Below are 13,463 nucleotides of genomic sequence, written 5' to 3'. Positions count from 1 at the left end.
TGAATAAGTGTTTTTCAATGAAGGACCTTGGAGAAGCTGCTTACATATTAGGCATCAAGATCTATAGGGATAGATCGAGACGCCTCATAGGTCTTTCACAAAGCACATACCTTGATAAGATATTGAAGAAGTTCAATATGGATCAGTCCAAGAAAGGGTTCTTGCCTGTATTGCAAGGTGTGAGATTGAGCTCGGCTCAATGCCCGACCACGGCAGAAGATAAAGAAGAGATGAGTGTCATCCCCTATGCCTCAGCCATAGGGTCTATTATGTATGCCATGCTGTGTACCAGACCTGATGTAAACCTTGTCGTAAGTTTGGTAGGAAGGTACCAAAGTAATCCCGGCAAGGAACACTGGACAACGGTCAAGAATATCCTGAAGTACCTGAAAAGGACAAAGGACATGTTTCTCGTTTATGGAGGTGACGAAGAGCTCGTCGTAAAGGGTTACATCAACGCTAGCTTCGACACGGATCTGGATGACTCTAAGTCACAAACCGGATACGTGTATATTTTGAATGGAGGGGCAGTAAGCTGGTGCAGTTGCAAGCAGAGCGTCGTGGCGGGATCTACATGTGAAGCGGAGTACATGGCAGCCTCGGAGGCAGCGCATGAAGCTATCTGGATGAAGGAGTTCATCACCGACCTAGGAGTCATACCCAATGCGTCGGGGCCGATCACTCTCTTTTGTGACAACACTAGAGCTATTGCCCTTGCCAAGGAGCCCAGGTTTCACAAGAAGACCAGGCACATCAAGCGTCGCTTCAACTCCATTCATGAAAATGTTCAAGATGGAGACATAGATATTTGCAAAGTGCATACGGATCTGAATGTCGCAGATCCGTTGACTAAACCTCTTCCGCGAGCAAAACATGATCAATACCAGAACTCTATGGGTGTTCGATTCATCACAATGTAACTAGATTATTGACTCTAGTGCAAGTGGGAGACTGTTGGAAATATGCCCTAGAGGCAATAATAAAAGGATTATTATTATATTAACTTGTTCATGATAATTGTGTATTATTCATGCTATAATTGTGTTATCCGGAAATCGTAATACATGTGTGAATACATAGACCACAACATGTCCCTAGTAAGCCTCTAGTTGACTAGCTCGTTGATCAACTGATAGTCATGGTTTCCTGACTATGGACATTGGATGTCATTGATAACGGGATCACATCATTAGGAGAATGATGTGATGGACAAGACCCAATCCTAAGCATAGCACAAGATCGTGTAGTTCGTTTGCTAGAGCTTTTCCAATGTCAAGTATCTTTTCCTTAGACCATGAGATCGTGTAACTCCGGAATACTGTAGGAGTGCTTTGGGTGTACCAAACGTCACAACGTAACTGGGTGACTATAAAGGTATACTACTGGTATCCCCGAAAGTATCTGTTTGGTTGACACGGATCGAGACTGGGATTTGTCACTCCGTATGAAGGAGAGGTATCTCTGGGCCCACTCGGTAATGCATCATCATAATGAGCTCAAAGTGTCCAAGTGTTTGGTCACGGGATCATGCATTACGGTACGAGTAAAGTGACTTGCCGGTAACGAGATTGAACGAGGTATTGGGATACCGACAATCGAATCTCGGGCAAGTAACGTACCGATTGACAAAGGGAATTGTATACGGGGTTACTTGAATCCTCGACATCGTGGTTCATCCGATGAGATCATCGAGGAGCATGTGGGAGCCAACATGGGTATCCAGATCCCGCTGTTGGTTATTGATCGGAGATTCGTCTCGGTCATGTCTGCTTGTCTCCCGAACCCGTAGGGTCTACACACTTAAGGTTCGGTGACGCTAGGGTTGTAGAGATATTAGTATGCAGTAACCCGAAAGTTATTCGGAGTCCCGGATGAGATCCCGGACATCACGAGGAGTTCCGGAATGGTCCGGAGGTGAAGAATTATATATAGAAAGTCAAGTTTCGGCCATCGGGAAAGTTTCGGGGGTCACCGGTATTGTACCGGGACCACCGGAAGGGTCCCAAAGGTCCACCGGGTGGGGCCACCTATCCCGGAGGGCCCCATGGGCTGAACTGGGAGGGGAACCAGCCCCTGGTGGGCTGGTGCGCCCCCCCTTGGGCCCCCCCTGCGCCTAGGGTTGGAAACCCTAGGGGTGGGGGCGCCTCCACTTGGCTTGGGGGGCAAGCCACCCCCTTGCCGCTGCCCCCCCTTGGAGATTGGATCTCCTAGGGCCGGCGCCCCCCCTAGGGGCCCTATATAAATAGAGGGGAGGGAGGGCTGCACACCTATGCTCTTGGCGCCTCCCTCTTCCTCCGCTACACCTCTCCCTCTCGTAGAGCTTGGCGAAGCCCTGCCGAGATCGCTGCTGCATCCACCACCATGCCGTCGTGCTGCTGGATCTCCATCAACCTCTCCTCCCCCCTTGATGGATCAATATAGGAGGAGACGTCTTCCCCAACCGTACGTGTGTTGAACGCGGAGGTGCTGTCCGTTCAGCACTAGGATCATCGGTGATTTGGATCACGACGAGTACGACTCCCTCAACCCCGTTCTCTTGAACGCTTCCGCTCATGATCTACAAGGTTATGTAGATGCACTCCTCTCTCTCGTTGCTAGATGAACTCCATAGATTGATCTTGGTGAAGCGTAGAAATTTTTTATTTTCTGCAACATTCCCCAACACTTTCTTCATTCATTGCCATGAGCTTCTTTGTGTCTTCCTCGTTTGGAGCTTGAAGGTACTCCGGGCCAAAAATCTGGATCATTGTCTTCGCAAAGACACAGACACATTTAATGGTGGTATCTTCTCCAATACGAAGATATTCATCCGTGTAGCCGGCGGGAACACCATATGCAATCACTCGCATCGCCGCTAATATTTTTGATATCTGATCAGCCAAGCAAACCAGCGGCATTCCTACACCGAGTGAAAAACGCAATTCTGCTCACAAATTTCAACGATGCGCACGAAAAGAGATGTACGCATTCGATATCGCCTACGAAATAGGTAAGTTGAATATGTCGGTACCTTGGCGGAGTAGTCCTTCATGAGCATCTTGTCACCGAGAGCTTGGTTGCGGGGAAGGTATAGTCGGCCAACGGTGGATCTGCGGCGCTTTTTCTTCGGGTCCTTCTCAATCTCCTCCATGAGATGCAGAAACACTAGGTTGTCGACATCGTCGTCGAGGATCATCTCTTCTATGTTTGAATCATCCAACAAAGACGACGAGGACAAACTCCAATCCATCTAAAAAATTCACGCCCGTGAATTTTACCCGAACCTCACTAATCAAAATTGAATCAAAATAACGCGGTCTTTGAACATACCTTCCCACGAAGCAAAGTCGACCGCCCCTTTCTTCTTCCCAGCTGGCCAAAGCAAAGCCCGCCACCCTTTTCTTCTCCCCCGCCGGCCGAAGCAAAGCCAACCACCCATTTCTTCTCCCCATACGTCCGAAGCAAAACTGGTCGAAATCCCTTCCACCGACGCCCACAGGCGACCCCCACCGATTCTGAGGCTCGCACCGGAACCAACTGGATCCGCCGGTTACAAGGCTGTGCGCCAAGCCCGGGGCGGATCGATGGCACCAGCGCCGACCGTGAGCCCGCGGAGACAAATAGGCACAACCCCTGCCCTCAAACTTGGTGGAATAGATGTGGCACGCGGGGCGGCGGAGCTAACAGACTGCGCGAGGCAGCCAGGGTAGCAAGAACCAGCGGGGAGCTGTGGCGACGATGGCCGGGAGTGGGGCGGGAACGAAAGCGGGTGGGAATGGAGTTCCCACCAAGGAAAGGGTATCCGGCAAAAAGAGAGGTGTCTCCCATAGATATGGTGGAAATGGGCTGCGGTTTGCAGCATCATGCAAAAAAGTCGGGATGGTTCAATATACGGGACCTATTCAGGCCGGCAAAATCGCCTCCGTCTCGTAAACCGGCGGTTATTTTGCTAGATGGCCCTGTTAGTGGGATCTGCTAGAGATGCTCTTAGCTCTAATCCTTGATATCGACGCTGCACCATCAATGTCGATGTTATTTTCCTATATATAGACTTGGTCAAAATTAAATAAGTTTGACTTGACACAAACCTATAACTTCAATTATTTTGGAACAGAGGTAGTAGTACCTAATATCCCGGGCCTGTTTTACATATGATCTCCCTATTTCCCCCCCTGTGAGTTCATCTTGACTGGTCGTGGGTGTCAACAATGCATGAACAATATACACGACTAGATTAGGATGACCAGGTGCTAAGCATCCAGGTTAGCCCCCGATCTGGACCTCCACGGCGCGGCAGCTCGCTGCCGGCGATGGCGCCCGGCGACGACATGGTGGTGGCTGCTCGCGGCGGTGCTGTAAGAGCGTTGTGGAGGGCTGGTTCTGCTGTCCCATTCATGTCGACACGGTCGGTGGTCGTATGCCGGCGCGGTTGGGGCTAGCGCGGAGCTGATCTACGCGACTTGGTGGTGATCTAGCCGGTCGTGAGTCGGGAGATGTGGCTGCCAGTGAAAACCGTGCTCCAACTTCGGTCTTGGCTGGCGATGGTAGTGTCTATGTGCCGTTACCTTGTTGAAGGCTCGTTTTTACTGTAGTCATCATCTCCTCGCTCGGGTTGTTCCGAGGGGAAACCCTTGATTTGAGTCTCCCAGATCGGACAATGGCAGCGCTTTTGGTGTCGTCTTCCCGCATGACGGCGTCGTTTCGGAGTAAATGCTTGTTGAAGTCGTCAGGAGGTGGAGTGACGTGGCATCTGCCGCGTCGACGTCTTTGGGTCTCGGCGGCATGTTGCAGCAGAGTCTCGGCGACGGATGCATCTTAATGGATGGGCGCAGGGCAGTGGTGTTGTTTGGCGTCGTGGCAGCGTCGATGGCTGGTCGGCCTGCCAAGGATAGCGAGGACCTTTTTCCTAGTGATGGGTCAGCGATTTGATGGTGGTGGTGGCTTCTGAAGCGTGTGCATGTAGTGTACGCTTTGGGTCTGCTGCACCAGGTGTATGCTCCTGGTAGGTCATGCGGACGGATCGGCTGTGACCCCGGTTCTAGATGGTGGGGCGTAGCGGCATTCACCATTATTGACTTTTTTAGCGGTTCTTAAATGATTGGGCGCATCTATTGTAGTAGAAGCCGGGGTTTTAACCTTTTTTTTGAAATGAAAAGAAAAAACACGACTCTAGAATACCATTACATGTGCTGTAATTTATTGGTAGCTGACTAACGAATACATGAGAACTGAATGAAGCTAATCGATGGTTTGCAGCCATGAATCAGGCAAGGCATCGGGCCATGTCAGTACAAGGGAAGCGGAGACAAGGATGATAACCGCGGCTGCCCATTGGGGGCATAATTCACGAGTGTATCTGGCATGTACTGTCTTGCCCTAATTGGGATATCGGGGCCAGCTCCAGACAAATAGTATGTCACAGCTTGAACCAAACTTGGCTGCACCTGCAATAAATCTCCCTTTTGGGTTGCACACACAGTAGATGGTACTGATGTTCCTTTCTGGGGAAGTCCATGGATAGTACTTATCCACCGATAAAGGCATGCAGTGGGTTCACAGTTGGTGCCATATTCTGCAGGTATGACAAAAGGTGAAGAATTAACAGCGAGTTGATGGTCCAAGGCAGCAGCATGGACAGAAAGCACTACTGTACTATTCAAGCTGCTTCCTTAAACCAGTACAGCCGTAGGATCACACGAGGTGATGATAACTATCAGCCTAGTGGCCACCAGGAAGAAACACGGGGAAACTGACGGTCTCGACACATTGCCACCGTCGGCAAACATCTGGAAAAGGCACGGGGGAAATGTGGGGGGGCAGTGCTCCACCTTGCGGCTTCGGCGCCAGGTTTCAGTTTCCCACTCAAGTCAAGATTGCGAAGATGATCCGGGAGGCGAGTCCGGGTCCCAGCCGAAGATCTGAAAGAGATGGGGATCACCCGAGGGATCACAACGGGGCCAAGGAAAATGCGCGTATCTTCGAAAAGGCGGTGGTGTGCGTGCGCGCGCCTGCCTTTGCAATCCAACTTTAAATTTGTCGCAATCCGCAACCAAGCAAACACAAAACCAAACCAAACCAATTGTAACACGTTGGCAGCGCCAAAAGAGACTGCGACGCGACGTCGAAACGTTGCGGCGAGCACCGAGATCACAACAGGCATCAGGGCCTGAAGAAACTGATATGTGATTGGGCTGAGAGGCCGTCACATTCACCCTCCAGATAGACCACTGGCCTCAGGAGAAGGGAAATCATTTTTCTTTCAGCCATCAATTCAATGGGTGGGCACTCAAAAATGGTCAATCAGATAGGGACCCCAAAAGGCACATGGCATGCCTTTGCAGGTGGCAAATTATACGTACACAATTGTTAAATGATCAGGTGACTTCCCCCTCTTGGATCTATCTACATGAGCTTCCCAGGACCATATCGATCTCTTTTTTTACTGAGGAACAGCACTGCTAGTACGTGCTATTTGCCATCTTACTTCTTACTGTTACTGCAGACACTTCTAATTGCTATCTGTCATGATAATAATAGAAATATTAAGTTAAAAGTAACAACATTCAACTCATACGTTGCTTATAAACACAGGGAACGCAATATATATTTCAAGTCGAACGTAGAAGGATTAGCTCACTAGTCACTAACTCAACTAAAACTTGGAGAGTTTATCAGGATTAGCTCACTAGTCACTAACATAATTTCATGCAATAAACTCCTACTAAAACGTGGAGAGTTTTACCACAGCTTAAAGGCTTATCCTCGGCTAACATCGTCAATAGTTACATTGTGGAACCAGAACACTATCAGTGCACAGAATATGACCAAAACAAACATTAGGGGCAACACGGGTAAAGAGTCTAATATTAGAGGCCCTACATCAACAGCATTGGTATTCCGCGGAACAAATCCGCGTCGGCGTGCATACCAAATATGTCATAGTTACTACTAAATGGTCTATATCACATGCATGACATAAACATCAGAACGCTGACGGCTTTGCGCTACACTTGATCTATGTGCTTTGGTTCCAGTTCACAAGACTAGGGCGAGCTGCAGAAACATACTTAAAAGCCGAGGGTCGCAGGCTCCACATCTTCAGAACTCGACAGAACCCACCGACGCAATTACGGTGCTCAGGCTTCTCGATTCCTGCCTGCCAGCGTAGTTATCACAACTGTTGCCGAGCATCCTCGCAGGAGCCGAGCTCAGGAGGTCGATGCCCTGCTTTCCCATCTGCTGCACCTCCTGTGGCGTAAGTATCTTTATGCAAGATACGCTGTTCACGAATTCCCTGCAGATTACATGATCCATGAATGTAAGAGTGGACACAGAAACAGCGGCAAAAGATTCTTGGGAAGTTGTTGCCTAAAAACTTACTGCCACGGATCATCGCCAACTAGAAGGATATCATCCTCTCGGTCAACAAATACAAGCTGCCAGCCTGATCTTGCAGGGTCCTCCAACTGGCCCTCGAGGCCAAATAGGTGCCCTACCTCACTACGAAGTTCATGGTAGCTGCTAAACTTAGTGATGTCCAGCAACCTTCCAAAGGTTCCAGATTTGTAAACCTACATGACAAGTTTGTCAGTTCAAAGTGCTTTCATGGAAAAAAAAATAGAAATGTTACTGGTACGATTAGGTGGATAAGTCAATTCGGTCACCTTCACGAACGCTGCAGTCGATTGATTTACATGATCAGAATTTTCCGAAAATGACGCATATCCTGATTCATCTAAGCAGCCTGAACTAGCTAGTGCTTCATTCAACGGAAAATCATTTTGAGAAGGGCTCAGGAAATTGCACGTGGAATATGGAATCGTGCTCGAATCATTGTCGTCCTGAAGGCTTGCAATGCAACCATTGTCCTCCTGAAGGCTGGGAATGCCACCTTGCATTAGAAGTGACTGAGAGTCTATATTAACACCAAATAAGAGGTGATTTTGATTATCAGAATTCCCATCTTGATCCACCAAGCACTCTCTTCCAGGCAATGGTGCTAATGAGGAGCTTTGTGGTATATTAGAAGGCGCTGAATCCAACTGTTGTATATGCGACGAGTTAACATGCGAGCTAGAAGGGATCACAGACTCCATTGCAACCCGCTTAGATGACCATGGGTCAGAGACAGGCAAAGGGGTGGTTCTTGGCACGCCTTGGAGGTTCGAACCTGCTTCTGAAGGAAATGGTCTCAATGTGTCATGCATGGACGGGATATTCGATGGAGAAAGAGAGCTGATATTTCTGTCTTGAAGGTTCTGCTGCTGTGAGAACGCTGAAACTGTCTGCAATGTGGAAGGTGGAGACTGATTGGTGGAGGAAAGCTGGGAGAAAACCGACAACCCATTTGGTACACACTGAAAGTCAGGCGAGTGCTTCTGTTCTTGCATTTGTTGATGTTGTGGTGTTTGCATGCACTGTGACTGTTGCTGCTGGTGCTGGTGGTGTGATTCTTGCTGCTGCGGCAGCGGCGATTTCTGCCCATTAAAGGATTGGCAGCGCTGAAGCTGTTGCTGGAGGTACTCAGGCTGATTATGGCCTTGGATTGCACTGTCATTGATGTTTTGGTGGTGCATCTCCTGAAACTGAGGCTGCACTTGCTGCAGAATCTGACTCGATAGAAGAGCAGATCTACCAGCAATGTTCTGAGGCTGCTGGAACTGCAGCAGTGTAGGCGATACTTGCTTCGTCGTGTTCTGAAAAGCTGCTGCTGACATTGCTTGGTACATGTCAGGTTGCAGACCAAGTAGGGAACTATCCATCCTTGGCTGCATCCAAGGACTCATACCAAGTCCACCAAAATTGAATGACTGGAAACCTGGGTTTGCTCCATCTCGAAGCCACATGAGAGAAGAGGTCAAGTCATCCTCCTTTCCACCTGCAAAAACCATCACAAGTAAGATCACTTTTACCATTATAAAATGAACCGGTAAAGTATAAACCATTGATTGTTCACTGATATCGTTTGAAGGTATTGACTAAAGATGCAATCGTCACTTGTACCATATAAGGAAGGCAATCCTGTTGGCCAAGGCCGCTTCAGTCGCATAGGGAAAGGAGATGAATACATCGGGTAAGTCGTCAGAGGCTCAATCTCCCATAGAGACACCCTTGGTTGCCTCTCTCCAGCAGTTGACTCATCCCATCCAACCTGCATGGTTCAAGAAAAAAGAGGGCACGCTCAATTTTAAAGCACATGGCAGAAGATGTCTAAAATATAAAAACATACCATCAACTTGAAATCAAACTATTACGCAAGTAAAGGTCCGCCTTTAGTGACAAACAGATAATTCTTATTTCAAGATCTACCTTAACAGAACGCCAGTGTGAGTTCGGCCAACGAGCAGGATCAAGGTCACTTATTCCTGTAATTGTTCCCATGTATCTACAAGAACACATGGGCAGTTTAGGCCACGTATATCACGTGCTACTGAAAACATGGAGCTCACTACAACAGAGCAGAAAACAAGCAAGATAGATATACATATAAAAACGGACACAAGTTTAACGGAGCCAAGTGAAGAAGTGGTGATAATTTAGGGAGTTCTGAAACAAGTTATCTATACAGACAACACAAAGAACAAGATATAAAAGGCATCAAATGACTTGTCTACATTCGATACTTCGGGCAAGTGGAATCAAGATAAGGAAAGAGCTCCATGTGATGTACACACAACATCACATCACTATAAGAGATAAACACAGTATTGACATACCGCCTGACACTGGATTCTTCTGTCTCGAAAAGCATCCGGAAACGCATGCCCACAGATATACGGGTATGGTACACAGCCTTTACATACTTAGCCAATGGTATGACAAACTCTGAAGGGCTTGCTCTGCAGAACACGTGGACAAATCTGAGTATCTGAGAGGATAATGATCAGATATATGTAAGAAGTTGTTCTACCTTGGATTATAGAAAATAGTGAACCGGCTATTTGTTGATGCAGCATGAGCAGCTGCAGCAAGAAGACCAATATGCATGCTGTCACTAGACAATACTGATGATGGCATAACCGTTTGCGATCTATTTGCTCGACGTATTCCAAGAAGCAGCTGGTTGTTGTCATTCCTGATCAACCAAAGACACAAATGAATATCAGCAGAGAACTCTGCCAAGAACAGTAGGGTATGGATGGAGAGCACTAGCTGTTCAAAAAATAAATAAATTGGAAGAGCAGATGTACCAGATAAATAGGACAGAGTCTCCAGCAACCAGTCTCTTCGCACTTATAAAGATGCTCCAACCTGTCGTCAGAAGATGCCGCTTTGGTTGACCTGCACCAACAATTTGATTTGAAGTTATTTTACATCATATACTAGTTTTTGAATCTTACATGAGCTGCATCGAGCAAGGCTGTATGAAATGAGGGTATATACAAGGCTATACGCACTATACACTACCAAAAAAATCACAATCATAAGAACCAAGAAAAGTAGCTGCAAGATAACTAACCTCGAAAGATATGACGGAATTTCCACTCATTGCCATGAAGGTCTTTTGCCATCAACTCCTGTGCTGGAGGCTGCTGAGTGAAATCCTACAGAATTATCGAAGGAAAATATATAACTAAAATGATACAGTTCAGTTGATCTGAAAATATAACATGACGGTTCGAAAGATACAGCAGAGAATTGCTGACCAACAGCACGTACCAGCGGAGGAAACACCTTCTCCGCAGCTCGGCGGGGAACAGAGAATCCACCATGGGTACTGGTGTCACTTGCAGTTAATGTTTTGCAAAAATAATTCGTTGGTTGTTTGCTAGCATTGCCCAACTCAGCAGGTAGAAATGGGTCCTTGAGTTCTTGCTGCAAACAAAATCAAGATACAGTCTAAGTATGCTACAAACAGAAGTACACGGACAGATGGCACTAGTTGGAAATCTGTATTACTGGGCTGAGTGGCTGTAACGTCATTTGTGCATAGACCTCGTCTGTCTCTGCATCAGCCTGAAGAAGGAATGAAAGCAGCAAAGTTTATGAGACAACGCTAATGCTGGTACTGCTTGGGTCTTGAAACAGATTCGTTATATCGATCCGAACTCACGTGCATGGTCACATTATGCAGTTGGCATATAAGCTGTGCAGGCAGGTTCGGATAGTTGGGGATCTGAGACTCCATTTCCTTGTTTGTTGATGCCGATACCTATGGTAGAAACTCAACCATGTGAGTCCATTAGTGTCTTAAAATCTTCAGTTCTGGCAGAACCATCTAAGAACTGCTGCAAGACATGGAATTCAAAAGGGAACTTGCGAAAATGAAATCAATTTTGCAACCATTACTGGTACTTGTAGATATTCTACAACATCTCACGGTCTAAATCGTTCTACTGAGAGGAAGAATAGTAACCTGCTCACTATGACCTTGAGGAAAATACAACACCCGACTGCCGACCGCAGGCAAAGAAACGAGGGGGCCGGCACAGGCGTGCCACAACTCTGAGTTTAGGCACTTGTGCTCTTCTGATACTGAAAAGGGAAAAATCGTCTGAGAAGAAGGCATAAAAGATATATATAAAGTTCAGTTAACAACACTAGCAATCCTGCATCCAAGTTCAGAAAAATGGTTCCTGCATCCGACAAGTAATAGTAGTACTTTTGCACCTTTCACTGGGAAAATAATTTGGCAAGAAACTCTGCGCTATTAAATATTAATTTCTTTATAAACATTTAAATGGCAGATTGTAAAGAACCAGAAACAGTGTCATCAAGTGTATTAGTGATAAATTAACATGACAGTTATGTTGTCAAGAAGCATAAATCACCCAAAGAAGAATAAATTGATAGGTTGATGGGGCTCACATGATTGCACAGATTTAAAGCGAGAGAAGCGAAAACTGCCAACTGAAATGCCAAGACAGTAATACCTTCCGGCGATGCCGGCTGATCTGGCAGGCCACCGCCGGCGGCGGCGGACGGCGAGAGATTCATACTTGACGAGCGAGCTAGAAGGCAACACAGGAGCCCAGGAGACCGAGAGGCGAGGGAGCAGAGAAAACGAAAGAAGGCTTTGTTTTCCTGTTTCTACACCAAATCACGAGCGCTTCCAAACAGCATCACCATCGCTGTCTCCTCCCCCAAACCGGCCAAGCCAAACCTCTTGCCTCCGCCGCACCCGGCCCGAACGCGCGGTCCTTTTCGATCCGAGAACTCCGAATTTTCGAGCCTCTCGATCCAAGAGCCCCAGCCCCGCCTCCGGGAAACCTTCCGGAGCAGGCGGCGGTGGCGGCGGGAATGCGCCGCCTTTGCGGCCGCGGGAGCTAGGCAAAGAAACGCGCCTCCCGATTGCGAGAAGGCGGCGGCGCCTCAGATCTCGCCGCCACGCGCTCCGGAACGGCAGCTCCCGGCTCCGGAGGACCCGGCCGTGGCTCCACGGCAGATCCGCCCGCTGCCGCCGGTGGCGAGCAAGCTGCCGCTGCTGCTGCTTCTTGCCTGTAGCTTCCTGGCTGCTCGTGCTACTGTGCTCGTGCTCCTAGTTAGAAGTGAGAGAGAGAGAGGGGGAAGTGCACTTCTTCTTCTCGGTGCTGTTCTTCTTGCTGCAGCTTCTGCGCCTTGTGCTGCTGCTCCAATGCAGTTCTTGGGGTTTTAACCCCACGAGTGGTGCTCGCTCTCTCCCTCTCTCTCCCTCTTCTCTATCATGCCACTTTAAAAACCAACTTTTTCTCTGTGCAACGTGCATGCTTCTGGTAAGTTTTTTCTACATTTCTTCTCCACCGCCCCCGTGTAATTCATGCAAGTAGTCAGGTATGTACCCGGCTGAAAAGGTACACTTCTAACACTGAAGTAAATTATCATGCAGGCCACAGCATAACTTGCCACGTCAGATTTGCCGTGTTTGAAAATATGATGTCAGATTTGTAGTGAAATCTACTCCCTCCGTCTCAAAATAAATGACTTAACTTTATACTAATTTTATATTTATCTTTTATCATTAGCTGAATTTAGTTTCTACAGCAGACAGATTTCACTTTGAAGTTTCACGAGTATCAGACAAATTGGTCGACGAACAAACGTCAATGTGTTTTCCATGGCTGCTGTACGATTGAAAAAACCCTCTGTGCAACTCGATCTGTTGATAAAGAGATGACGGAATGCTCAGGTAGTATGGAATATCGAAACGTGTTTGAGAGATATGAGAAGGCGCCAACTTCTCCTAGTAGTAGTGTATACATGTATTTTTCAGTCGCGGTCAGCTAGTGGGCTTTTTCCGTCCCGTGTAGATCCCCCCGTGATACTGCCTTTTTGACCAATGTTTACTCGCCATCATTACGTATTGTTTTCCTCTCTTCTCCTTTTGCATGTTCATTAGTGTGGTCAAACCAACGTACGTGTACGACTTGATATGTTTATTGCTTCGGGCACATGCATCTAGACCAGACTTGATTTAAATTCACTCAACAGTGTACTGGAGTGCTGGACCTCTGCTGGCCCCGGTTCTTCGAGGCACTCGTCTGGAGAGCAAACTTTCCACAGAAACT

At 47.7% G+C, this 13,463-nt stretch overlaps 1 protein-coding gene across 1 annotated transcript; it reads right to left on the bottom strand.

Moving 5' to 3' along the window:
* Positions 1-6,698: 6,698 nt before the first annotated feature.
* On the bottom strand, positions 6,699-12,602 carry LOC119326263 (auxin response factor 6-like). The gene is made up of 14 exons (XM_037599949.1): positions 11,853-12,602; positions 11,336-11,454; positions 11,033-11,131; positions 10,879-10,935; positions 10,639-10,794; positions 10,439-10,523; positions 10,170-10,260; positions 9,890-10,054; positions 9,696-9,818; positions 9,289-9,364; positions 8,983-9,130; positions 7,644-8,857; positions 7,360-7,550; positions 6,699-7,273 (listed from the first exon to the last, which is right to left on the bottom strand). The coding sequence occupies exons 1-14, from the start codon at positions 11,914-11,916 to the stop codon at positions 7,078-7,080; spliced, it is 2,784 nt and encodes a 927-aa protein (XP_037455846.1). The 5' UTR covers positions 11,917-12,602; the 3' UTR covers positions 6,699-7,077.
* Positions 12,603-13,463: the final 861 nt, after the last annotated feature.

Source organism: Triticum dicoccoides, chromosome 6B, assembly GCF_002162155.2.
Source record: "Triticum dicoccoides isolate Atlit2015 ecotype Zavitan chromosome 6B, WEW_v2.0, whole genome shotgun sequence".
NCBI classification, from domain to species: Eukaryota; Viridiplantae; Streptophyta; class Magnoliopsida; order Poales; family Poaceae; genus Triticum; species Triticum dicoccoides.
Note: the sequence above shows the minus strand (reverse complement) of the source record. Positions and strands in the feature narration are given on the sequence as shown.

Bases quoted from the DNA above. Each gene is read 5' to 3' on its own strand.
- LOC119326263 (XM_037599949.1), bottom strand. From the start codon at position 11,916: ATGAATCTCTCGCCGTCCGCCGCCGCCGGCGGTGGCCTGCCAGATCAG. The intron at 10,795-10,878 runs GTAATACAGATT...TTTTGTTTGCAG, and splicing joins CGTTACAGCCACTCAGCCCA to CAAGAACTCAAGGACCCATT. The intron at 10,055-10,169 runs GTACATCTGCTC...TTGGTTGATCAG, and splicing joins GACTCTGTCCTATTTATCTG to GAATGACAACAACCAGCTGC.